This window comes from Nyctibius grandis, chromosome 6, assembly GCF_013368605.1.
Source record: "Nyctibius grandis isolate bNycGra1 chromosome 6, bNycGra1.pri, whole genome shotgun sequence".
In the NCBI taxonomy this organism is placed as follows: domain Eukaryota; kingdom Metazoa; phylum Chordata; class Aves; order Nyctibiiformes; family Nyctibiidae; genus Nyctibius; species Nyctibius grandis.
The window spans coordinates 59,910,938-59,938,710 of record NC_090663.1 but is presented as its reverse complement, the minus strand read 5'-3'; the positions used below and the strand labels follow the sequence as shown (position 1 = coordinate 59,938,710).

General features: G+C 41.9%; 1 protein-coding gene across 2 annotated transcripts; it reads left to right on the top strand.

The window, feature by feature from the left end:
* Positions 1-1,173: 1,173 nt before the first annotated feature.
* Positions 1,174-25,869, top strand: UBE2D3 (ubiquitin conjugating enzyme E2 D3). 2 transcript variants are annotated; one of them, XM_068403009.1, is made up of 8 exons: positions 1,175-1,632; positions 17,494-17,557; positions 17,643-17,674; positions 20,300-20,377; positions 21,221-21,326; positions 22,680-22,773; positions 23,294-23,343; positions 24,375-25,869. In XM_068403009.1, exons 1-7 carry the CDS (start codon positions 1,609-1,611, stop codon positions 23,340-23,342), a joined length of 447 nt encoding a protein of 148 aa, XP_068259110.1. In that variant the 5' UTR covers positions 1,175-1,608; the 3' UTR covers position 23,343; positions 24,375-25,869. The 2 variants fall into 2 exon arrangements, with proteins under 2 accessions (XP_068259111.1, XP_068259110.1); XM_068403010.1 differs by lacking the exon at positions 23,294-23,343 and having other exon boundaries at positions 1,174-1,632.
* Positions 25,870-27,773: the final 1,904 nt, after the last annotated feature.

Below are 27,773 nucleotides of genomic sequence, written 5' to 3'. Positions count from 1 at the left end.
ATAAAAAGCCTCCAAGGAGCCGGAAGCATCGCAGAAGGTATCAGAGCAAATTAAAACATTATTTGATGGCCCTGGCCCTTGTGCTGACACTCTGTGTTACTGTTATCTTCCCTTTGGTGCTGCTTTTCCCCCATACCGAGGAACTCGGCGTGGTTTAGCTGTACGTGTCGATACACCACTACAACCCTCCAGGCCCGTTACTCCCACGCCGGCCCTGCACTCCTCGTTGATGCTGCCCCTATCCCGGGCCAGAGCAGACCCTTAGCCGTACCGCGAGCACCGCAGCGACAGGCGCAAACCCCTTCGCTTCAGGGCCCGCGACCTGCCGCCGAGGCGCCCTCCTCGCTGCGCCTCCCCGCGCTCAGGCTCCCGCCGAGCCGTGGGAAAGCGCTGGCGTTACTTCTTCCGAGGCGGAAGAACGCCGAAGCCGCGCTCCGTGCCGCGCACGACGCTCGAACTAGTCCTTTCCCGGCCTGACGCCGCGCAGCCACATAGACACCGCACGAGCGAGGAACCAGGCGCCGCGACGCGCGGGAAGCGCCTCCGCTGCCGAGCACGGAGGCGGGCGATGCCCGTCCCCAGCGCGGCCCGACGCGACACAGACCGCGGACAACGCAATCGCCGCTCCTCGTGACACCTCCCCGGCGCTGACAGACAGCTGGGGAGGCTGGTTGACGCGCGGAGGGATACCGCGCCGCCCCGTCACCGCACACATGTAGATCCGGCCGCCGCCGCCATTTCGTGGGAGGGCGGCGGCGGGGCGGGGGCTTGTCGTCAGCGGTGCGCGCCGCCGCGCCCAGGGGCTGCCGCGGGCCCGCGCCCGCCGCGCCGCAGCGAAACGCCCGGGCAGCCCTGCTCGGGCGGCGGCAGGAAGCGGTACCGCGGCACCGCAGGGGCGCCGCCCTCACCGGGGCGACCGCGGGTAGCCCCAGAACCTTCCCCCGCCCCGGCCTGCCCTCCCTGCGCGCCGGCGCGGCTTTCGCGCCTACCGCTCGCGAGATCGCCCCCTCCTCCGGCGGGGTCAGGCCGCGGCACACCCAGGCGGCGCACGCGCGCGGCCTGCCCGGCGGCGCTTCTCCCGCCCCTTTGCTTTGCCCCCCTCGCCCCCGGGAGGGGCGGTGCTGGCGGCGGCGGCGTGTCTCGCTCCGCCCCGCTCCGCCGGCTCCGCCTCCAGCCCTCCCGCGGCGTCTGGGCCTGGCCAGCGGCGGCAGCCGTGCTGGGCTCTCTCGCCCTCTCTCCCTGGGACGGGCGGCGCTTCTCAGCTTCCCCCCCACACACACCCCCCCCCCCCTTCCTTCTCCCGGCGGTGACGGGAGGCGGGGAAGCGGCGCGGCGGGCGGAGCGCTCCCCCGGCAGCCTCCCCGGCGCACGGCCTCGCTGCCCGCAGGCAGGCAGGACTCTGGGCGGCCGCGGCGCTCCGGTCGGGCGCCCCCCTCGGCTGTTTCCGGAGGAAGGAGAAACGCAGCTGCCCCCTCCCCCCTCTCCGCCTTCCTCCCCCTCCTCCTCCTCTTCGCTTGCTCCCTCCCTCCCGGCCCCCCCTCGGCGCGAGCGGAGCGCGGAGTCACCGCGGCGCACAGACGGGCCCGGCGGCGGCGGCATTCGCACACAATGGCGCTGAAACGCATCAACAAGGTGAGCGCCGCGGCTCCTCCTCCGCCTGCCCCCCGTTCCCCCCCGCTCCTCACTTCGGTCGTTTTTTTATTTGTATTTTCGGTTTTTCCTTCCCCCCTCGCCCCCGCCCCGGGAGGAGAGGGGCACGGCTTCCTGGGTGCGCCAGCCAGCCTCGGCGGGGGAGGGAAGGGGGAGCCGGGAGGCCGGCGGAGCGAGGCCGGGCAGTGGCCGGCTCCTTCCGGCGAGGCCGCGGCCCGGCTGGGGCGGTGAGGCCGCTCTCGCCGGGCCTAGGCCCGGGACCTCGGAGGCCGGCCAGGGTCGCGGGGGGGCTCGGTTGAGGCCGGGGCGCGGGCGGCGCAGCTCCCGCGGGCGGGGAGCGGCAACTCCCGGGGACGCTCAAATGTCAGCGCAGCCCGAGGCCACTCCGGCGCGGCGGTGGCGTCGCCGCCGCTGCCCTCCGTCGCCGGCCGGCCCGGATGGTGCCGGTACGTGTGCGCCGGAGGGGCTCTCGGTCCGATCGCGGCCCTCGCCGGGGCAGGCAGCTGGCCTCTCGGGCCGGGCTCTCCCCGCTGGTGTGCAACTTCTTTCCCGCATTGTAAGATGGCGGCGGGTTCGCCTAGTTCGGGCTCTTTCCGGGATCTCTCGCTTTCTGCAATAACATGACACACACACACGCACGTCCGCGCTCCCGTCGACTCCGGAGCAGCTCCCGCGGTGCCATCCTCTTCCCGGCGTTCTCGCCCTTCCACCCGGGGCCGGCTTGGCCCTCCCGCCGCCCGGGGATCGCCTGCCCCGCCGCCTCGCCTGGCAGCCCGCGCCGGGCGGGAGCGCGCACCGCGCCGCCGCCTCCCCGTTGCACAATCGGAGCCGGGTGGAGTAACTTCGCGGCTAACTCGGAAAAAATGCCGAGGTGATGAAAGGTTTTTTTGGGTTTTTTTTTTTTAAACCTCTCCCAGGGAAGAAGGCTCCCGACGTGAGGTCGCGCTCGGGCAGCTTTAGAGGTTTCTCGGCGGCGGCGGCGCTTCGGTTTGGGAATTGCTGAGATGTAATTGCGAACGCGGTGGGAGCGCAGTGGCGTTACCGGGAAGTCGCTGTTGGTCTGTGCTCCTACGCGAGCTACGTGGAGCGTTTACGTATGTCGAGAGCTGAGAGGAGTTTCTTGGTCATCTCGTAGCCTGCCAAGATGGCAGAAAGTCAGCGGGTCCTGAAATCGCCGAAGTAAACTTTGGTGCGCAAAACACCTTCTATAGACGGCGTATAAAGTTGGCCACCTATTAGTTTTCCTGTAATTTCACATCTCTTTGGCAGTGCTCGTGAGCATATTTTAGTCAAAATGAGGTTATTTATAATTTATTAGTGAAAAGATAGTTCTGTTATACATGAAAATTTTAAATCTGTTCTGGATTAGTGCTAGCTAAATTAATTGTCTACGAATTACAGCTACGCTCTCACAAGAATTTCAAAACAATTCGTTTTGAATCTGCCATCAGAACTTGTTCCCCTGTATTAGTGGATGATATCATTTGAGTTGAAACACAGCTAGGATACTCCCTGGTATGCTTTGTCATCAACTCGTGCTTATGAAACACATTCAGGCGCTGCAGGTAAGAATTTATTGTCAAATATAAACCAAGGCAAACCCCCACTTACGTAGTAATCTCGTGGTCACAACCTTAAAACGATTCAGCATGACTCTTGACTCAATAAGTCATCTCTTTGACTTGAAGGTTTCGGCCTGTTGTGTGCAGTCTCTGTCCTGTACTGGTCCTTATGCTCTACGGCACTGTGTAGTAGCAAGCTTCTTCCTTTACCCGGTGCTAGAATTTAAGATTGGTGAGACAGTTGGGTTAGGGTTCTTTTTCTTGTTTTGATTTGATTTTTGGTTGTTTTGTTGGGTTTTTTTTTTTTTTAAAGGTGCTATTTTTAATCAATTTAATCATACCGTGCTACAAGGTACACTTCCAAGTTCACATACAGTTCACAGTTTTGATTTTGTATTTTCCAACTTGGAAAGTGATGTTTTGCTAGACTGAAACCATTGCTTGCAAGTTGCTTTCTTCCCAAGCATGGTTTCCAACACGAATGTTTACTGGGATGGAGGCTGAAATCCAAAAATAGCAGGGCCAATTTTGTAACAAGGTGGTTGTGAATTTAGATTTTAATCTTGCCAACTGGTAAAGCTAGAGAATGGCACTCTGTCACCAGTGAGCTGGGATTCCCTGTCTTCCAATTGTAAGGTCACAGATCAGACCTTGAGACTCTCTGCTTCCGTGTAGTACGTTGTTGGCATGAGATCAGAACAGGCTAAAGAGAGACCAGGACCTCAGAGCATTGTAATCACACGTAGCTGATTTAGTCTGACTTGTGGTATTACCTGTCAGGACTAGAATTCATTGTCTCCTGCAGCAGAGGACATCCCAAATGCACCAGCGAAAGGTATTCTCAGTCTGTTTGGCCGACTCCCTCTTTGTGGACTTGACATATCAAGCAAAACAAAATCCTTTATTATATTGGGTAAATCAGACTTTCAGACTGTGTTAGTGTGTGTAAATTTAATCTGAAGTATGTTACACATTCAGAATACAACAACCCCTACTTAAAACATAACCAGCAAATTCTGCTTTTGGCTTGGAAATGAAAGCTCATGAGTATCATGTTATGTGTTGGCTTGTCTACTTCTGGAACACCCTTTATAAAGTGCTCTCCAAACTGAAGTAGTTGTCAGGTACGTAGCCAGTCCCAGACAGATCATGTTATGCTGGAGCTCATCATCGCACCTGTGCCGTCTGCCCTGGGGATAGCCTGCCTGTGATTGGCAGAACTCTCCTTTTATTGATAGGGCTTGCTTTGCACAGGAGTGGCCGCCCTTTTTTGTGGTATAACAAGCAAGTGCTTTTGCCGTGGAATAATGTGAACCTACATCTTAATTTTAACTGTTTCCTTCCCCGAGGATGACATTTTTCCCAAATTTTTTTTCCTCCAATTTTCAACAAATTCATGTTGATTTATGAGCTTGTATCTTAATGCTTGATACATGCTTGTGGCAGTTGTCTTGGTCTGAAGTGTTGAGTGTTACCTGCTAAAGGCATGTGCCGTAATTACTGCAGCATGTTGGCGCTTCCGGTTCGAATGATGATGATCGGGTAGTAAGGAAACGTTTATGTAGGAGCAGGGAATTGGGAATGCGTAAAATTGAGAAAAATTGGCAACGTTACATCATCAATATATATCCGTTTTATCACTGCTGTACGCATCCATTAAAGCGAGGTAGTATAAAAGGCCTAAGTGGTGATCTTGATAAGCTAAAAATAGAATTAATACAGGAGATCTATGCATGAAATGTCTCATCTGTGAAATCCGTAAGAAAACTTGTGCCTCCTGTGTTTACGCCCATTTGGTTAAGCATAGCACAAGCCAGCATCATTATGTTGCGGTATTTTATTAGAAAATCTTGAGTGGAGTTGGCATCCTGGAAGCTAAAGGCTGAAGGTGGCAAAACCATTTATTGCTACTTAAGCACAGATAGAAGGCTTCCGTTGACAGTGGTGGAGTGGAGACTAAATAATTATTTCCCTCAAGGCTATAGCCTCCAGCACTATTCCTAGATGTATAATTAATTGCAACTTTAACCCCCCTCCTCCAGATGCTCATAGTAAGAAATGCCACTAGCCCTGGAGACATGGATAATGTTTTTCAGAGATTGGATATAATATGCAGCAGTGAAGGCAGCATGGAAATCTGCATTAGTTTAACCAAAGGTGTAGCTTTGGTAGAGGTGATTCAGTTAGAGAGTTACAAAGCCTGCTTATTACTTTTGTTTTAAACTGATATTCTTTTCTTTTGAACTTAGTATGAAATTAAAAAAAAAAAATAGCTTAACTAAAAAAGCTGTTTGGAACTGTTTTCTTCTCTGGATGAAACCTACAATATTTTTGCAGGCAATCTTGGATTTAGTTTGCTGGGCTTACTCAAAATAGTTAAATAACTTGAAGTTACATGATTGATCTTACGCTTTGAATGAATGTCTAAAAATAAGTCTGGATTTGTCTCTTTAGGGGCTCAAAAAGTTAAGATTAACTAGATAATGAAATGCAGTTGATGTAAGCTTAGTTACAATGCTTTAAACCTTTGTGAATACGCTCTGTATGTATTGAATTACTTTTTTTTAGTTAATTCATCCTAACTATTTATAGTATCCAGGGGTAGACTAAGTAGACAATGCAGTGCAACTGTGGCACTCAGTGGTGAGAAGGGTCATGTTGAGCCAGAAGGCAGTGGTTGATTTGAAATCATGAGATTTCGGCAATGGGGTGTGGGAAGCACTAGTATCAAAGAACATCAGTGTTTTTTAAAAGTCAGAATAAAATTATTCAGCATCAGGTGAAAGCTGTCATCACTTAAATTCTGTTTAAAATTTAGCTTATCCGAATAGTCGGAAGTTACATTTATAGTATAAAATTAAGATCATTAAAATGGAAATAATGCTTCCATTGGGTAGGTTTGATACCTATATTCAAGTCCAGCATTTGCTATTAAGTTCTTGGACGTGTTTTAAGAACTGGTTGTTTTTTATGAGAAAGGAAATGTGATGCTTCCTTAACTAGGAAGTTTGGACTGCAGTAACGTAAAGATTTCTGTTGTTAATTGGGCACTGTGCCTGTGGAACAAGTTCACAGTCAGAATAGATCTTTAAATGTGTGCGTTGGAATGGGGGCAGAAGGGGATTGTAATCTCACTTAAGTAATTTACAGAACTTCAGAGATCAATATTCCATTAGATGGGTACCTCTTGCATACCTTAAAAACGGAGTTCTCTAGTATGTTAAAGATTTGCGTGGGATAATGTACAGGGTAAAACAATTGTCTAGCCAACGTTTTCTTTATGATCATTCCAGCTTTTAAAGATCTCTTTTTGAAAGTAAGCCAGTGCTTTTGCTGTTACTCCCTGTGTGAGTTTCTTCTCCAGAAGAGCTGATGTAGAACTCCACAGAATGAGCTCTCTTTCAGCTGCTGCCCCAGTCTGTAACCAGCTCTGAAGCACTAATGCCTTTCTTTTCGCTCACACGTTAATGGGTGAAGGAAAGGGGGGGATGTAAACAGCTGTAAGTAGCAGCTGCTGAATACAGAGCAGTAAACTGCCTCTTGCCAAAGGCACCTCTGTTCCTTGTGGAGGCCACCTCTAGCCTGGCATCATCCCCTGCCCGCGGACGTTTTCTCTGCGTCCACTGGGTTGAACTGTTGAAGGAGAGAGAGGATGGAGGTTCTTAACCTTGTCTGAGATGTCAAGCGACAGCTGGTAAGGAGGAGCGGAAAAGGGTAGAGCTTTTGTGTAATTCAGATTAGGGCATTGATACGCGATCTCCGATAAATCTTTCTGTTGCAAATATTAAGGTTTTGCCACTTTGTCTGCCCTGTGTTCTCGTACAGGTCCCTCGCCTGTGCATCAGAGCTGGCAGATGGGAACGTGCAGTCTGCACTTCAGCACTAGGTCTGATATCTCAGTATAAGGTGACTTTTGTTGATAGTTTAAGCTAAGATGCTGTAACTTATATTGAAAAGGTTGAGTTATGTAGGCATGCATTTCTTCTGTGACTGATGTGATGTAGTAACCTGCTGGTATAATAGGCAGAAAAAAATAAGTTAGTCCAGATGAGAAATGAAAGCAGCAGTGATAATGTAGATATGAGTGCAGTCAGTAGTGCTTTTTTATATGCAGTTGCTTTTGTCAAGTTGGCTTTGTCCGAAGAGTCCTAAACTGTGTTGAGTTGTACATGCTGGGCAGTTTTGTAAACTTCTTGAATCTAAATTCAACTCCTCAAAAGTACTGGAGCTTTTTTTAAAAAAAACTTTCTATTCAGTGGGCTTTTACAGGGCACTGATCTGATACATTAAATGTGGTAGGTTGTGTTGGGGAAGCCTTGCAAAAAAAATTACTTAAAATTACATTCATAAGTTTAAATCGGCATTTATGCCTTGGGCAGCTCTTTGTAAAACACTTGGATGTAGACGAGGTTTAATACTGAAAAATGAGCCAAATCGAGTATTGCAGCATTCAGACTGAAAGCTCAATAGATGGGATTGTTTTTGTTATTTTGTTTAAAGATTGTTCCAAGCCTTCTTCCCAACAGTAAACTTTAAGTATTAAAATTTTGTATAGAGGAAGCCTCTATCTTGAACCTCATCGCTTTGAGATGCATGATACGCTAGAGATCTTCAAGATCTCCTGCAGTTTTTTCCAGTGTAATTGTTACGGGTTTTTTGTTCGGGTTTTCATAAAGCAAGATGGGAGGTTTGCGGACTGCTTTGCAAATGTTAGGGCCCAGTAAAAAAAAGGAGGAGACAAATGTTTAATCCTTTCCACAAGCATCTGGACACCAGAGTTGCAAGCTGAACTGAGTGCAGATGCTAAAGTGCTGTAGGTCTTCCTGACGGAGGGCATGAGAATTGTGTTAAGCACTCAGTTAACTTTATAGCAAGCTGTCTCTGTAACCTGGAGTTAGGTTGGCCTAACTGGAGTTTAGTGCTCATCACTTCTGTGAGCTCTTCCAAGAGCTCTTTTAGGTTTCTAGTAAATATGAATGTCCTGCTCTAAGGCAGTATTTCCCAACCTTTGCTGGCCTATATGAGTAATAACGCCGTATAATTCTGTAAGTCAGATAACTGCAAACTTTAGTTTTCCTTTTAGCCTTAGTTTTAATTTCTTCCTATCTTGAACAATATAGGAGGATCTTGTGAATGACACTTTGCCAGGTGAGCAATGGCCCCCTTCCATTCCCCTAATTCAGGTTACAATCAGTTCATAAATATGCTCTTAAACACTTTTGCTTCATAATCTGTTTGTTTATTTTTTAAAGACCCGTGTGGACATCAGTGTTCTCTAGAGAGCTGAGGTGGAACTCCACTGTAAGAGCAGCTGCACTCCAGAAACCGCTTTGTTTTTTTTTCTGTTTTTTTTTTTAAACGCTTTGTTGGCTCAATGTGAGCTGATTTTGTATGTAACTATACCTAATCCTATAGACGGGCCTTTAGTTTTGCATCTCTACCACTGGCTGTTCAAAACACAGAACCATTATGAAGGGTAGTTACACACAATTGCATATTATGATAGGGTAATTGTAGAGCTGTAGATAAGCTAGTGTAATCATCCCCACATAGTTGTGTTCATAGAATAGACCCATACGGTATATTGCAGTAGCTTTCACTTGCATCTTTGGATTCATCCAAAACAAGGACTGGTCAAAGTCAAGGCAGTTTTTTAAAAGGAGAGCTGATTTTCAGAGTTCATTAGGTTAAATAATTAAATTTCAGAATAATATCGCAGACTACATCTAACCAATGAATTCACCACACTGTGATTGCAGATGTGCTGTTATTTGTTAGAATATTAATTTGATAACTTTCTGTTATATGATCCTGTTTTCCATACATTTCCTTGAGAACATGGAGAATTCTTGTATTTATTCAGAAAGTGCAGGCTTACCGCAGTTAAGTGCCCAATTAAGGGCGCTTGTGATTTCTACAAAAACTTGTCCCATACGCTGCCAGTCCCCAAAGTTGTTGTTTGTGTAGGCTTGGCAAACTTTGGGAGGCGTCTGTTGCATCGAGTCCAGGGCAGTGCGTGTACAGATGGTGCTTCTGGTTGATGTGTCAAACGCTGGTGGCTGAGGTTCTGCTGTACGTTACTGCATCCTTGGCAAGCTGCGGGGCGGTGTGTTGGAAGGCTCTCATGTAACGCGGCCAAACCTCAGCATCTATTGAGTGTTAAGCTAGCATTTGTGTGAAATTGTCTATCACAATGCCAAAATATCATTCCTCAGTGGTAGCCATCAGGCCAGAGTGCCTTACTTTGGGTATAACTTCTTTCCAAGTGCATCACTTCACATTTGTCTATATTGCATTTAATCTGTCCCCTTGTTTCCCGGTCCTTCTGTTTTATTCAGCTAGGTGCATCTTGCTGCTTCTCTTGTGGCCCGTTTACACGAGTTACCTTCTTCTCTGAGGGCTGTACTGTAGTCTGAGGTTACAGCACCAAGGATCAGTGTGGTTCTTACTTTTCACTTGTAGGTTTTTCCTGTATGCTAAGTTTCAGTGTCCAATATTCAAAAGCGTGGAAATGCCAGAATTCAAATACCAAGTTATCATTGAATGGGTAGGTAGTAACCAGTGCATCACTTCGCACTTTTCCCTTCAACGTACTTTAGTCGATGTGTACAGCCCTCATCCTATGCTGAGCGTATGTGTTTTAATAGCTCTCTTGTTTTCAGGGAATGGTAATTGTTATAATACCTCAGAATTGATGTGTGTAAAGCAGTCGGATTTTCTTTGTCTTGAGTAAGACAGCTGCTGTGGGTTTTCATTACTTTGGGGGAAACAAGCTATACCTTTGAGTTCAAAGCACTGTAGGTGTGCAGTTGCCACCTTTTTTCCTCAGTTTGTTCTGGATGCCTCCAGTGAGTGACCAGGAAAGCAAAGTTGGTAACTGAGCTCCTTTTCCAGTTGGATCTCTCCAGCTACAGAGGTGAACTCTGCGAAAGGTTGGAATACAATAGAGAGCCATTTTAGCTGCGTTAACTCTGAGATTTTCTGAAAACCATTACCTACATTGTACACCTTCCAAATTTCAGAACAGATGAGAAGAGCTGTAGACAATAGTCTCATTCAGAAAGGGCTTGTGAACTGAAAGGCAGGTCCTTTGAAAAGATAGCGTGTAGTCATCCGAGTAGTTTGTATCACAGTCCAAGCACACATGGTGACTTAATTACAGTTGCACAGCAGTCTGGCATTTCCCTCCTTGAGTGCGAGGCTTAAAACATGAATATTTCTATGTTTCTCTTTTAATATATCATTATGATATTGTTGCTGGACGTTGTACAAACAATATTCAGTGTGTAACCTGAAAAATCTAGTACTAAAAGCTTGAGAAAGGAGAACCATGAAAAATAGAACAAGCAGAATCATCAAGATAGAGACGATCACAACTGTTACATTCCTGGTCATGTTTTGGGTTTCTTAAAAACTATTCCGTGCTCTTTGGCCCTTGCAGTTTTCTGTGACTGCTCTTCATGCGTTTTCTCTACATATTTGCTCTAATGTCTTTTTCTAAACGACAGGAACCTGCATCTTTCTGTATTATGCACTGTCATTATACATTGTTTTTATCCATTTATTAAGTGTTAGCCAAAAGGCCAGCTTGTTTGAAACTGATAATTTTCTGCTGGTTACACTTATCGTGTGTATTGTGCCATTGCTTTCTTAGTCAGCTTAGAAATCCACATTCAGTGTTCTTTCAAACTGTTACTTTCTGCTTCCAGGAGTAATTAATTTTCATGTTGAAAGACTGTTGCAAATGCAGGTGTGTGGGATGAGGCAGTAGCTCTTCGCTGGTTGACAATTCTTAATCTTCAAACAGGCTTAAATGTTCTTCCCCTTCTTTAAAGCTGCTTCCAATCCTTCCTTCTTTTTTAAAGCTGTTTTCAGCTGTGAGCTAATGAGTAAAGCTAATGCAGTGATGAATTTTTGGATGCTTAGAGTTTGAAATATCCTGTTTGACACAGACAACACTAGACAAGCACTCAAATGAATAAATGTTGATTTTTCTTTGGCTTAAGTGTTCTTTTTTTTTCCCTTCTTTTTTTAATTTAAACTTCTGATTTCATTGTGTATCACCTTTCATGCCCTCCAAGGTAGAAAGAGTCATTGTCTGGAAACTTAAAGCAAATTAACCCCTTTTTTTTCCATTATGCTTTCTTGATTATAAACCAGAAAGCTGCAATATATGATTTTAACAAATAATTGTGCTACAAACCAATATTAAATCTTTATAAACCAATATTAAATCTGCATTGGGTTTGCGTGGCAAGGTTTTGGTAGCAGGGAGGGCTACAGGAGTGACTTCTGTGAGAAGCTGCTAGCAGCTTCCCCCATGTCTGACAGACCCAATGCCAGACGGCTCCAAGGTGGACCCGCCGCTGGCCGAGGCCGAGCCCGTCAGTGACGGTGGTAGCGCCTCTGTGATAACATATTTAAGAAGGGGGGTGGGGAACAAAACCTGTGTAAAAACAGCAGCAGAGAGAGGAGTGAGAATATGTGAGAGAAACAACTCTGCTGGCACCAAGGTCAGTTGGGAAGGAGGAGGAGGGGGTGCTCCAGGCACTAGAGCAGAGATTCCCCTGCAGCCCGTGGTGAAGACCGTGGTGAGGCAGGCTGTCCTCCTGCAGCCCATGGAGGTTAATGGTGGAGCAGATATCTACCTGCAGCCCATGGAGGACCCCACACCAGAGCAGGCAGGTGCTCAAAGGAGGCTGTGACCCTGTGGGAAGCCTGTGCTGGAGCAGGCTTCTGGCAGGACCTGTGGTCCTGTGGAGAGAGGAGTTCATGCTGAAGCAGGTTTGCTGGCAGGACTTGTGACTCTGTGGGGGACCCACGCTGGAGCAGTCTGTTCCTGAAGGACTGCACCCCGTGATATAGACCCACGCTGGAGCAGTTCATGAAGAACTGCAGCCTGTGGGAAGGACTCATGTTGGAGAAGTTTGTGGAGAACTGTCTCCCGTGGGAGGGACCCCACACTGGAGCAGGGGAAGAGTGTGAGAAGTCCTTCCCCTGAGGAGGAAGAAGCAGCAGAGAACATGTGATGAACTGACTGCAACCCCCATTCCCTGTCCCCGTGTGCTGCTGGTGGGAAGGAGGTGGAAAAATTGGGAGTGAAGTTAAGCCTGGGAAGAAGGGAGGGATGGGGGGGAAGGTGTTTAAGATTTAGTTTTTATTTTCTCATTATCCTACTCCCATTTGATTGGTAATAAATTAAATTAATTTTCCCCAAGTCGAGTCTGTTTTGCCCATGACGGTAATTGGTGAGTGATCTCTCCCTGTCCTTATCTCGACCCACAAGCCTTTCTTTATACTTTCTCTCCCCTGTCCAGCTGAGGAGGGGAGTGATAGAGCTGCTTTGGTGGGCACCTGGTGTCCACCCAGGGTCAACCCACCACAAATCTAACTGAGAGTTTATGCATGTGGAGGAAAATGAGTGATATTCTGTCACTCTGGTGGGAGTGATCTTCTGCCACTGTGTATTTAAGTCAGCAGCTACTACCATTAAAAATAAGCCCTGGCTATTTCCAGCTTAAACTAGAAAAATGTAGCAGTTGTGCCACAGGGAGTATGAATTCGGACAAATGGAAAGAAAAGGAGCTGACACTAGTGCTGCTCTACTTGGTACCTTGCAAGAAGGCAGCTTGGTAGGCATCAGGCTGTCATTTCTTACGGATTTGGCAAGACCTGAAAACTTCTGTGAGAAAAGCGACTAGTTCCCTTAAATATTTTCCTTCACTGTCTTGGTCATGCATATTTGGATGAGGTATCCTTTGTCATTCTTCAAATTTCCTTCATCCTTTAAATGACTTCTATAATCTTTTAAATAGCTGGTAGAGAGGAGTGGTTTGAGGGTTGTTTAGCAGCTCTTCTGTCAAGAAAAAAAAGATGCTTTTGTGGTTTATAATAAGATTGTAGTCCTGCGTTCACACTCACATGTCAGTGTTCTGCATCATCACTTGAAGCATAAGCCATATTTTCTATCTTAGTTATGAATTGTGCAAAACAAGCAGATTAGTTAGGTTTTATAGGCATTTTTTTCCTGAAAATACTGGTTTATTTTTGGTTAGCTTTTTGATGAATTTGTAGAGAAAGAGAAGAGAGAAGATTAAGAATGGGGCTGTTTCACCAATAAAACTACATCTTGCTACAGACTTAATGTGAAACTGGCAGAAGACCATGGTGCTGAATTTGTGTTAAAGCAGGTCTGTCTGTTGCAGTGACGAGTACTGTTGCTGTATTTCAGTTACCTGTTTTCCCAAACTGTTGCAAAATTGTACATGTATTGCTTCTTGTATATGCTACATTGCCGTTGTCCTCTAACAGTAGCATTGGCGCTTACTCCTTAAACGGTGTTTAAATCTGTAAAATGGTGAGTGACTAACCATCCTTGTGGAGAGGTAGGAACTATCACAACTTTATATTTGGAAACTGGGACACAGAAATGGTGATATGCTGGAGCTATACCGGAAACCCCTGGCAGTGCCAGAAACTACTAGTCACAGTTGTAATTCAAGACTAATCCTTTCCGATAGGCGTGTAAGACACCACTCTGAACCAAATTTGGTGTATTGTTTTGATGTAAAGTCTTTGGAATTTGCTTCTTGGGAATTTATATTTTTTTGCTTAAACCACCTGTAGAGTGAAAAACTATAGCAGCTAACACCAGGAAGATTTGAGTTCTACTTTGAGGATTTTTAACAAAGTTTGGGGTGTAGCTTAGTACCTCTTGACAAAGGAAAGCGCTGTTTACTTGAAGGTAAACAAAAAGAAGCAAAGTTGGACATAGTAAGTATTGCAGCAGAAGGAATGAAGTATAAAGCTCTTATATGTAGAAATTTTACATAACAATGCTTGGGAAGATTTTTTAATTCTAAAATACTAGTTAAATTGTAAAATACTAGTGAAACTCTGCTTTGTAAAATGAAACTTAACGTGGTCTTTACTTTCTTGGTGAGAAATGGGTGAAAGCAGGTGTACAATTATGAGTTGATTTCTTAAAAATTACTTTTTAATTGTCTTATGGAAATGATGAAGTTAGTTTTGATTCAGAAATATTTTTCAAATTTAATATTTTCCTGTTACAGGATAGTTGCTCTTGATTGCTGAGGTGAGAAGGAGGGTCAGTTTGTTTCTGCTGCTGAGTGGGAAGCTTTAAGGGAAAAAAAAAACCCAAACAAAACACCTCCTCCCTTTCCTTGAATGAAGTGTTTCAGCTGTGCTCCAAATATCACAGCCCATGTGCCTCTGCTTGTTTAGTTTCCAGTTATTCCAGTTTGCCTGTTGGATACAGCAGTTGTAGCTTTGAGAAGGAGGCACTTTAAAGTTACACAGAGAGAACTTCCTGCTCCGTTGTTGCAAAAAGCCTCCCTCCTCTTGTGCAGATGTGAAGTGTCCTGCACTTAACAGGGAGGCGAAAGAGGTCTGGTGTTACTGCAAGGAGGCAAAGCTTGCCAGTCCTTGTTTCATGTTTGCCCGAGTTCTTCCACAACACTTCATGCTCTGCTGAAGCAAACAGCTTTACTACAAACTTTACTCTCCTGACCACAGTACCCAAGAGAAGCAAATACAAGAATGCGTGCCACCTCAGCTTTTTTCTTTCTGAATTTAGTGGGTAAATTACTTGCTCTGTGGTTGAAATGCTAAGCGGTGTATCGTGTTCCTACCTTATCTGTATTTTGAACTGCTTTGTTTAGCACAATTAGGTTTTTTTATTGAAGTGTTTTGGGCCAGACAAAACTTTAGTCCTTTAGCTTATGAAAATCACTGCTTGTTTGTTCTCTGGAACAGTTCAAGTGGTTACAAGGGGTAGCTCTGTATGGACATGTTATTTTGAAATGTTTGGAGACTGGAATATTAAAAACTCATGTGTTTCAGCTTGTAAATTATTCTTCGTATTGCTGAAGGGTTTTTTGCACAAATTTTTCACCAGAACTTAGTAATTTTAATATTTGTCCTACATCTGCAATCCTACTTACACTTACTTTTCCTGATTGAATTATTGGTATACTCTAATTTTCCTGCTATGTTAAAATATCTTATTTTTATACTGAGTACTGATGTTTTGCTTCTCTGGAGATATAGTACCTTTGGAAGAGTGCTCTAGTCTAGCACACATACCTCTGACAGTCCACTTCATGCTGATCTTTTCTTGTCCTTGTCTTCATGCTGCTCCTTTTCATAATTTTCATAAACTGCATGAAGAGCCTTTTCATAGCTCTTAGACCCTGTGAGTTTTAAAAAAACAGGGTCTGGTCGTCTTCCCTGATGAAATAACATAATCCAGTAATAACTACACAACTACATTAAAATAGTAACATTTGTGTCTTTCTGCTTATTCTATTGCTACAACTTATTTTAAGGGACAAAATATCTTTTTCCTCTCAGATTTTGGAAATGATTGATCATTCTTAGAACTGGAAAATATATTTAGATGAGAAATAAGCCTGATTAACAAAACCTGCTGTACTTGTTAAATGAAAAAAAAAAAACCATCCTGAAAATTAAAAAAGCTTTATATCTGAAGGTTCTCTTACATTTCTTATTTGCCTGTACATGGATAATATAAATGTAACTTAGCAAATTTTTCTGAAGGGTACTGAACAACATATGGACCTCAAGTGGTATTTTATGGCAGAAATAAGCCTATCAAAGGCACCCCCAATAATAACTGGGGAGTGTAGAGAAATGCACTCTAAATGGATTTACTGTGATGATCTGGAAAGAGCTGTTGCCCACACTTCTAAATAACAGCAGCAATGAAACGAACCATAATACTAACTTCACTGTGCCATTGCTTATCAAAACCGATACAATTCCGTTTTATGGAACAGTCTGATTCCACTGCAAAACTGAAATCTGGTTAATTGGAAAGTTCATCAGAATTAGCTTGTGTAGGGTGGGGAAATGCAGGACTAAGTTTTCTTGCTGGTTTTGGGGGAGGGGGCAGTTCTGGTGGGTTTTAGGGTTTTTTTTCTAATGTATGGACTTCTACGTGTTGAAGTAGTGTTATTCTCCCTGTGCTTGCAGGAGCTATCGTCTCACCAAAGAACAAGGTGTTTAAGTTACAGGGAACGTATTTTTTTTTTCCCATTTTGTGTTGGCTTACGCTTACTAAATTTTTATCAAGTGCAGAATTTGTGAAACTTGGGGGATATACGCTGGGATCTTCCCAGGCAAAACTGTTAGCTTTCTGGTCCAAATACGCATGTGTTTCCAGCATAATAGCTATGCCTGGGTTTCTTAAATGTTTGGCAAAGTAATGGGAAGTTCTTGTTTTAATGGCTTGTATAGACCTGTAGCACAATAACTTGTGTGCAACTGTTAATATATGGGAGAGGGACTGAAGGTTTTCCCTTTGCTCATGACTTCTAGGTGCCTTGAAAAGTGTAGATTTATAGAAGCTCCTGAAACCATTTTTAGATTCAAAAGAGAGCAGGGAAGAGGGAAGGTATCTGTTACATACTTCAATTGAAAGCATAAATTTAATTATAAGACACTGTCCAAACAAGTAACTTGCGGAGCATTTAAACAAATTAATGCTGAGCTGCTTTGATTGATCACGGCAATCTTGATACTACACAAGGATCCTCCATTTGAAGTTTCTGTTTTCATTCCCTCTGTAATGGGGGAGGGAGGGAACTGTTTCTGCAGCTCAGTTATTCAGAATTTTAAAGGCATAATTGTCTTAAATGTGAAGTTTAAAATAAATACAGATATTTTGCCTGATTCCAACACTTGTCAGCCTCTTTTAATTTTCCTGTCTCCTTTAATCTATGCAAGATATATCCCTGCTGGAGGTAGTGGGGAAAATGAAACTGAGGTTCTGTGTCGGTTTTTTATTCTTTCTGTTCTGAGTCGGCTGTTACATACCTAGTACTTTCTGTTTCATGAAGACTCATCAATAGCTTTCTCTCCCCACTTCAGGATTCTCTAGCTGTAACTGAATCCTTGAAAATCTCGATGAGAAAGTGGTTAGACTTTGCCCACTTCAGGCTCTGTGTCCTGCTCCTTTCTGTCCCTTCTTCAGCAAGGGTGTCTTTACAGTAGTGATACTTATTTGGAAAAACATAGTCATTGTAGCTGTTTATCTTCATAGCTGGTTTTGGTAGTTGTTGGCTTTTATAAAGACATCTTTGATACTGATCTAGTGGTTCTAATAGCTGCTAGTGCGGATTCTTCTGTGTTTGTATATGGAAAAACTGTTAAAGGTTTTTGCTGGACATGAAGTAAAAATGACCGAGTTCATTAGTGTTCCTTCTCTGAACAGTTCTTGTTTGTTCTTTTTTTCCTAAAGGAACTTAGTGACTTAGCCCGTGATCCTCCAGCACAGTGTTCAGCAGGTCCCGTTGGAGACGACAGTAAGTAACCTTAAGTTTTCTGGTTTACTCTGCTAACTCAAAGCATATCATGCATAGATAATAATGCGGAGTTTTTCTTTTGTAGTGTTTCATTGGCAAGCCACAATTATGGGACCTGTAAGTATTCTAATTCTTGTGATGTAATATTGAACTAGTAGTTCTTATTCACGAGGAAACTGTGGGGTTTTTTGTTTTACTTTTCTTTAACTCTCCTTATCAAGCTTTAGTGCTAGAGGTACTCCTTACAGTAACAGAAAATTAAGGAGGAGAAAAAAAAATCAGTCTGATTATTTTATTGCTGGAATGTTTTTTGAGAAAATGTATTTCAGCTGAAATGATCTCTAGAGCAATGTTAGGCATTATCACTTAATATCTAGAAACTTTGTTTGCATTTAACTTTTTCTAAAGTTTTAATCTAGCATGAACTTTGTACTAGGAGCTGGTCCCAGTGTGAGGAATTAGTTGGGATGCTTTTGGGTGGATCTTAGAACAGAACATGGGATCCTTATTTGATCTGGTGTCATGTACTGAGATCTTGAATGCTTTTAGGAGTACAAGGGAAAAAGTCACTGAAATGTGAGGTTCCAGTTATGACTGGAGGAAAAAAGTCTGTGTTAAATGTTCATAAGCATCTGAAACCTGAATGTGACTTTTTCCCTGTTCGATTAAAGAAGGCAAATGTTTGCCTTTACTGAAAACGTAACCTCCAAACACTTGACATCTGAAGTTCTCAGGGCTGGTTATCTATATTTAGAAAACAAAACCTTCTGTAACTTGAGAAGACAAATATTGGATGCCAGTAGACCTGCACAGAAGCCACAGCGTGATGCCTCTTGTGAGGCTACAGAGCAGGAATTAAATATCAGTGATGTTGAATTGCCCTGACTTTATATATAGTGGCAAGTGTGGTTTTAGGAGATCGTTATGGAAAATGTGCTTATTAGAGATTCACCTGACTGGAAAAATGGCTCTCCATTTCAAAGTCCTGGTCTCATTGATTGTAACTAGGTGCCTCAAAAAGATAAAATTGTTTAATAGCTATATTCATGCTAAAATGGCAAGGAATGTTCTGCACTATACTGAGCGTGATTTTACATGGCTGGTGTCTTCATGGTCATAAGGTATTAAACATCAGTTGAATTTAAATTAGGATTATTATTTTTAGCTTCCCCTTCTGGTTTAATAATGTACAGCTCCTTTTTTCCCATGTGGTTTTTGTGGTGTCAAAAGGTCTGCATTCCTGTTTCAAGACTAGGCAGTATCCTGACGGAAGTGTGGCGTTAGTAGTTCCAGTGCTCCTGCGGTGTTGCTTAGTGCCTTTAATAACAGATGAGGATTGTGGAACCAATCATCTGGCCTTCCGCCTCTGCAATAGGATATTATACAGGCTGTGATTTTCTTAGGTAGACGTAAGAGAGCTTGCATTGGTTTAACATATTCTAAGAGGGGTTTCTGTAATTGCTAAAATGTATCCCCAGAATATGTGCAGTAAAAGGGTTGCTTTCTGGCTCCTCAAGGCCTTACATAGTATCTATTGACCAAATACATGAGGTTGTATCTTGATTGCTAGGTTTTCAGCAGAGGTTGGATAGGGTATAACCTACATATTTTCAGGTTTGAGTCCCTTGTCTTGTGTTGCAGAATTTCATTTCCTGGTTATTTAACTAAGTAAGATGCAGTTATTTCCTTACATTGGTGAAGTGTTCTTGAATTAATATGAAAATTCAATTTACAAATAATTCAGAAGTGTATTCTCTGTGTCTCAAAATCGTTTTCCCTAGCCCTGAATCTGGAATTGAAAGCACTGTAGTCTTCAGGTTAAACAATGAAATTTTAGCTCTATTTCAGAAATTTAGTTGTAGTTTCAAGTAAAAGCTTCTAACATCTTTCTTCTCATAACTAGTAACTTAAACAATCCCTATTTAGTCATTCCATTTATTCTCTCCCTACTGTCAGCTTTTTTCTACTTCCATGTGTTGCTTTACTGCTAATAGTTAGTTCCTGGATGAATTATCCCCATAATTGTTGCCTTGGAGCAGGGAAATGTAAAATACTCTTCCATGCTAGATTAAAGTGAATTTCTGTAAGAAAGGGAGGAAGAAGTCACTTTAATCTTGATGGGGATTTTTTTTGTTTGGTGGTGCTGGTAGGGTGGGAGAGGTTTTGTTTTGGATTGGTTTGTTTTTTTTTTTTTGCAAGGCACAAAGAGTTAGCTCTGTATTTGTAGGCTTTCTGCAGGGCTGAGCAATGCCTAAGCCCCTTGGCTTAGGGGCAGAACTTAAAAGGGAATGGGAGGCCCTTAGAACCGGCTGGCTTCTGTAAACTTGGGTGGTCATAACCAATAAGCTCCAAATACAGAACTTCAGGTTTTCTAACCTGACGTGACACACACCACCCCCCCACACACACCCCTGGCTCTGTTAACATTACTTCTTGGAGATGTCTCAGAGGCATTTGGATGCTTTCTTTTGTCAAGTTGTCCTGAGTGTATTGTCAGAGAAGCTGTTTTCTATGAAGCATTAGCTCAGAGAGGTCCGTACAGAAAGTGACTTGTATCTGTTCTGTATCACTTACCTTGGGAAGTAGTAATTGAATTTTAATTGCATCTCTCTTGTATTGGTGGATTAAACAGTTCAGTTGTTGGAATGAATTTCCTCTCCTTTTGTTTATTTAAAAACAACATCTTCAGTGATATTTCATCCTAAAGATGATAATAGGAGAATTATTTCTTTCCTTTGACAGAATGACAGTCCATATCAGGGTGGTGTATTCTTCTTGACAATTCACTTTCCTACAGACTACCCTTTCAAACCACCTAAGGTGAGTATTGCTTTCTCATTTGTGAAATTAATGCTCTTTAAAGAACCGAGTACAGGACAGAAATTGTCTGCATCTGTGTTGTAATATTGTCAAGCTCTCACTTCTTTTCATGCATTCTTACAGTATATTAGATGGCTAGGCCCCTCTCTGACTACCACAGGAACAGGTGTGTTAGCATGTATTTTAGGAGCAAATTCATATATGTGAATTCTGAATGTCTTGGAATGATGTTTGGTTTTTAGTTCTGTTTTTCTTAATTGCTAGGAAAACTCATTAGCTTTGTGTTACTTATAATAGAATTCTTGCTGAGGGGATTGTCAAGTATTACAGTGTAGCTGTTTGGGTTGGTCTATGGGAATGTGACACTATGGATAGGGACTAACTTGCCTAAAATCAGTGAAGATGGTGTCTGTTAGAATCTGGCAGTAATTGTGAAAGATGCTTTTTCTGTAGCTTTATCAGCCACTAGCGCTGTCTTCCAATTTTTGGTCAATAGGAAAGTGCACACTTGAAGTGACCGCAATGTTTGAAGTTCTTTAGCTCTGTGATAGAAGTGTTACTGTGGTTCAGGCCCTTCTGTTGAGAGTCTTCATCATGATGCAGGCACCTGTGATTAAAACGCAGCCTCATACTTGCCCTCTCTCTGTTTGAAATAGAGTGCCTGGTAATTGGAAATGAAGAGGTTGTGGCTTGGGTGCATTTCCATGAATTTGATGCAGTTTAACTGCTTAATCCTTTTCTTTTAGAGTAAACTGAGTTGACTAGTAATTTGACTGAGAAGAAAGGGTGACGTCACTGTCATTACAGACCGAAACACACTCTGTGTATTTTTTCTTGTTGCAGGTTGCATTTACAACAAGAATCTATCATCCAAATATTAACAGTAATGGCAGCATTTGTCTTGATATTCTAAGATCACAGTGGTCTCCTGCTTTAACTATTTCTAAAGGTAAATTTCCTGAAAGAGAAATGTTTCCATCTTGTATTGAATACTGTGCTCTTAGCTTTGATTGTCTTGAGTTCTTACCCATCGCTTGATTTCCCTTATTCATTCTAGCCTGTGTTTTGCCAATTTGATAATGGTATCTTACTGTGGTTTTAATGGGTATTTGTTTTATTTCTAACACCTTCTGCTACATGGCTGTTTAAGGCCTTGCCTGGCCACTTATTTGCTTCGGTATTCTTAGCAGAGCTTACTAGCTGTGTCCCAGGGGACTCTGCCAGCATTTGGATTGAAACAGGCCTGTGGTTGGTGTATTTGAGCTAAGGGTGAGAAAGTGCTTGTTTGCAGCTGTCCATGTAGATACACACTTGCATATTAATTTAAAGCTTAATTTAAAGGCAGTTTTTACTAATGAAATCTGCATAGTTTTTTGACTGAGTCTGTCTCGAATTACCTGCAGACTTACATTCTTACATTGGCATATCTCTGTGGCAGATGAATAAAAGAAAACTTATTGATACATGTTGCTTTCTGCCACTGTGCGCTGGCTTTGTATTACATTACTTCATGAACTAAGCTTGCTGATTGTACTTCAGCACAAACATCAGTTTATCCTGCAATAGATTTGTAGCTTTCCCCATTTTACTATAGTAAATAACAGTTAATTCTCAAATATTTTCTTGATGATCAGATTTTATTTTGCCTCAAGGCCACTGGTCACTGGTTTCAAAAGATAGACCTTGTAATTTCTATCTGTCCAAGGAGTAGGTTTGTCATTTGAATGTGGATTCCCTGTATTTTGATGGTGTCACTATTGTTTTTCTTTCAAAGCTGCTGTGAGAGTAGAGGATGAAGTCCTCATAGCTGCCTACAACAGTGTTACTCCTTTATTTTACAACATACATGTAGTTTTATGAGTGCAGACCAAGGTGTTGCTACCTTACATACAACAGAGAAAGAATTCACTGATTTTTTTTTTTTTTTTTTTTAAATTTGAAAAAGATGTTTTAGTGATTAAAACCATGGAACATGCTGGTCATCAGAATATATAATAACATGCTTTTGTTGGCTGTTACGTTGCGTCATAGTGCAGGGAACAACAGTGCTGTTCTCCTGTGTGCTTACTGACAGCTGTAAGCATTGGGAAATAGGAAACAAATAGTTCTTATGAACTTTCAATTCATTCCTGGGCTTTTTATTTAGAGTGGGTTACAAATTTATTTTGGCCATATGTCAGGAAAAGGCTTTTTAGGTTCTCTTCTGTGCTGACATTGTGCTATTGCAAAGATACGTGCTCCATTGTTTCTGAGATTGTTGCTCCTGTTTTGCTATTGAGAATTCTTTTTTTTTTTTTTACAGTTCTCTTATCCATTTGTTCACTGTTATGTGATCCAAATCCAGATGACCCACTAGTGCCAGAGATTGCACGTATCTATAAAACAGACAGAGACAAGTAAGTACAGAGTTGCATAAGACTAATGTTATAACAAACTTTGTAAGAGTGCATTGTCAGACAGCAATTGTGTTGAGTGAGCCTTTTGTGAAAATCTGGGATGGAGAGAATTTGTGTGTCAAAGTACCACCTATTCTTGGTAGTGCAGATTTTAAAAACAAAGGGGCTTTGTATCTTTGAAGTTGTGGGTGAAGGAGACTATCTTTTTCTCACATGCTTGGCAGTATTTTAAAGTATGTATTGCCCAGTTTTTTGCTTATCATGCATAAATGGAATATAGTTAGATCTTCATATTGAGGAAAAGATAGCTTTCTTATTTTGGTGCTTTCTTTTGCTAACAGCTTGGCCTTTAATTTTGGTGCTCCCCTTGAAAAAAGACTTCATAACTTTTTTCCTATCTGTGTTGAAACAACTGTTTTTTTCCTTGCCTGTTTTTAACATTTTGCACAGCTAGAATTATATGAAGTACACTTTGTTTTTTATATATCTATATTAATGCTAAATATACTTGTCCAATTAGGTACAATAGGTTAGCAAGAGAGTGGACAGAGAAATACGCTATGCTGTAGGGTAAGAATATCTGCACATTATGGTGCATTTAACAAAATGGAAACTTGTCAGCACTTGGGTGCTGCATGCTCTAAGGCACTGGATTAACTAACAGATAATGGATGCACCAGTTTCTGAACTTGGATATTTAACAGCTTGATCTGTGGTTAGTGTGAAATGTATTTGGCTAGTCACTGTTTCTCACAGATACTGCTCTTGCATGGCCAAAAAAAAAAAAAAAAAAAGATAGTATGAAATAATTATCGAGTTTTGAGCCAGCTTGTCAACTTGTTCTGGTGAGTATTTACCCAGATTTTGTCAGAATTTCGTTAAAAGTGATGCCCTGCAGCAAGACCTCATGCATAGACGTGGGTGAATTTAGACAATCCAAATTTCAACTTTTTATTATTCAGCAGTGTCTGTCTTCTACGTATAAACTAGGAAAACATACGGGGATTATGTTCTGCTTGTATAGTTGAAAATTAACTTCTTACTGACAAGCATGGAGTTAAGTATAAACTAATTGTCAGCTCAGTTCCTGTGGAAGTAGTGTACGTAAATGCTCTTTTAATGTCCTTTTAAAAAATTGTTTGAGCAGTATATTAATGTGGAAAGGAATATTGTTTTACTCTGAAATGGGAAATTTGGCATTCTGTATCCAATGATATTATTAACCAAGTAATCTTCACTTATGGCATGTGATACTCTGTAATCTTTACCTAAGGACAATATTTGAACAGAATGCTCCCCTTGCCTCTCCCACCGCAGGTGGTCTCTATTCCTTCCCCTTCAGAAGTTTTTCACAACAAACTTATAGCAAATCTGTTTGTCTTGAATTTGAAGTGTTTAATATAAATTAGAGAATATCCTAGTTAGTCTAGGGAGGGATTTGTTCAGTTTTTTCAGTTCAAGTATACCTTAGCATAGAAAGAGACTTCTCTCAATGTGAAGAGAATAGGGAGATGGGGATAAAGTGATACTTAATCATTAACTGTTTAGGAACTTGTCATTTTCATGCTGACACTTAATTCAAATCCTGGTTTTGTTTGCAGGTACAACAGAATATCTCGGGAATGGACTCAGAAGTATGCCATGTGATGCTACCTTAAAGTCAGAATAACCTGCATTATAGCTGGAATAAACTTTAAATTACTGTTCCTTTTTTGATTTTCTTATCCGGCTGCTCCCCTATCAGACCTCATCTTTTTTATTTTTTTGTTTACCTCCTTCCATTCATGCACATGCTCATCTGAGAAGACTTTAGTTCTTCCAGCTTTGGACAATAACTGCTTTTAGAATCTGTAAAGTAGTTACACAAGAACAATTGCCCAAGATTCAGAATTTTTTTTAATGGAGCATGTGTATTATGTGGCCAATGTCTTCATTCTAACTTGGTTATGAGATTTAAAACAAACATTCCTCACTGCTCTAACAGATACTGAAGATACCACCTGAAGGGGGGGGGGGGGAGATGGATGTTCAGTTTTCTTCCATCAAAGAAGTAACATTGCTGTAGCAACATCCATCTTGTTCCAAACCTTCCAATGTTAGAGAACTGAGGTTTTATTATATACTTTTGCTCATAACTGATGTGTCTGGAGAATTGGTACTGAATCTATAGCATCAGCAGAACAGAAAATGTGATGTATCTTATGCATGTCAATAAAGGAATGACCAGTTCTTGTTTTACAGAGAATGGAAATTGGAAGTCAAACATCCCTTGTATTCCAAAATAGGGTCTGAGAACATTTTTGTAATTCATTTAAATTTTGTTAGGAGGCTTGGAGCTATTAGTTAATCTGTCTTCCAAAACACTGTTTAATATAGCACTGAATAAATGATGCAAGTTGTCAATGGATGAGTGATCAACTAATAGCTCTACTAGTAATTGATTTATTTTCTTCAATAAAGTTGCATAAACCAATGAGTTAGCTGCCTGGATTAATCAATATGGGAAACAAAATCTTTTGTAAAAGCAAAGCTGGTTTTTGTATATACTGTTGGGATTTGCCTCATTGTTTAACATCAGATAATGATGTAAAGTTCACTAGAGTGAATCTTTTGCCATTTTCAGTTATAATGCTCAGTCTCTTGCAGGTTGACACATTGTTCGGCCTGATGTATGCAGAATTAATAAGCTAACATAGTCGTGTAGCCTTAGTAGTGTGCTACACTTGGTGCTGGGAGCCCAGCGTTCAAGGATGGACTTGGGACCCAGCAGATCTGAAGTGGTGTATTGTGGAGATACTTCCTGATGCACCCGTGTTTGCTGACTGAGAACCTTTTTCTTCACCATGTACACTTGACAGCTGAAAGATCTTAATGTGGGAGTAATGATGAGGCAAAAAAATATAAAATAAAGTACTGTTTTGATGTGGGAATTGTCATGAGGCTGTGTTGAAGTGACTTTACTATGTGGGATGTTCGTTACCATTGAAAAGGACTTGTTCAGCCATGCTGCCATTTACATTGATGACTATTCTAATGCAACAGACACTTTCCTCATGTCAGGTGACTAAACGTGAATAAAGACTCATTGCTATTGGATTTTTGTTCTACAAGAAACATTGTCTTGTGCCATTAGTTTATCTTTGCAGAACAAGGGCATTATTAAACATCTGACTCTCCTCTTTCCTGCCCTCTCCCTTCATATTTTTCCTTGTTTGTTTTTTTTTTTTTGTCTCCATTCTTAACATCCATAGCCTCGTTTACTCTAGTCTTGTACTATCACTTTATTGTGCATCTGTGACTTCGCACTGGCACCACTTTTGCACTGCTTATAGTTATGTACATTCTGATTCCTTGTCCCCACATGGATGTGGAAAGCTAGATGTAAAATAAATGTTAAACCTTAATTTTTATAAAAATTTGAATATGTAGTTTGGACATGGTTTGTTCTGGTTCTAAACTATGAAAGTGAACTTATTTTAAAGTCTAGTTGGCTTGAAATTTAGAAACCTCTCTTTAACAGTGCATGCCTCACTGAAATGACGTTCTGAAATTTGTTGATGAAGTTGCAGTTCATGCAGTATTTCTGCTTTGCTAACCAAAGATTTTTTGCTTACACCATTTTGCTGGAAAATTGTATATACTTAAAATATAGCTGCCAGTAGCATTACAACTGAGGTAAAAGTTTATATTTCTAAGCTTACAAACATGTTGCTCTCACCTTTTTAGTAATGGTGTTAATTTGATGCTTATTACTTCGTCTTGGAGTCATAGCCACTGAAATCACTTATGTGATCAACTAGAAAGATATTTTGTGAGATGTAAGGTATCAGGCTTTATAAAACTCAAGGAGGTGCAGATGAGGGAGGGTCAGTGAAGGAGAAGGTGGTAAAATATTACATGGAAGATGGAAATGTTGTTTGGACCACTGTATATTTCTTTTGTACATCTGTAATGGTCCTGTGATAATTTTCTGTAATTAGGAAGTATGTATTTTGATGAAAGAATGATGGGTGAATTGTAGATGTTATATATGCATGCTGAGACTTAAAATCTTATCTTTGTCAAGTGGGAAATGGCAGGTGTTTTGTCCTTGAAGCAGCCTCAGTACTGTCTTGCGCAGGCTCTCTGCGGAAGTTGTATTTGGGCTTGTTGTTCAGGCAGGGGGGCAAGGGGAGGAGCTGGCTGACATGCGCAAATGAGATGATGAAAGAATTTAAGAACTTTTACCAAAACAAAAAGCTTAATTAGTGATTAACTCAGTGAGTAATCTACCTACCAAAACTACAGAGAGTCTTAAGTAGTACGTAGTAGATCTTGATTACTATGAAACATACGGAGGTGGGAAAAAAGACTTTCAATTTGAACTTCATGTGAAAAATGAAGGTTTTGGAAAACACTGAAGTGAGTTGTCCTGTCCAGCTCTGTTAAAAGACTGACTTCAGGATGATAAATGCAATAATAGCTTCAGAACACACTGGTCAGCTCCATCCTAAAAGGTTTGGATTGAACAAAATCTCTCTTCTGTTTTTTTGTGTTTTGGGTTTTTTCAATGGCTTTTATTTGAGAGTATTTATAGAGAACAAAGTGTCAAGCCAAGGCACTTAGATTTAACAAGCATGTAATGAGGAAAGAAACTTAAACTTCAGTGTTGTTTCTGGGATAATTTTTTTTGAGATGTCTTGCTATGTTTAAATGGGGTTTGAATTTGACAACATGATTCCAGTCAGCTTATTCAGATTTCACTTGAAAAACTTGCAGTGGTTTTAAGCACGTTTTTGAGTCTTTTCAGGATACAGGAAGAACTTGATCTGTAGCATTGGTTAGGGATATTCTTTTTTCTCTTTCCCTGTCTACTGGTGTGCACAGCATCTTCTGTATTGGTTGAAAAAATGAGTATAAACAGATTTTTACATTTGTATGTAAAAACATTCTACTCAGTTGCACTGTACATAGTTTTTATATAAAGATTATAGATGCTAACTCTTTCTGAAAAGTCTGGC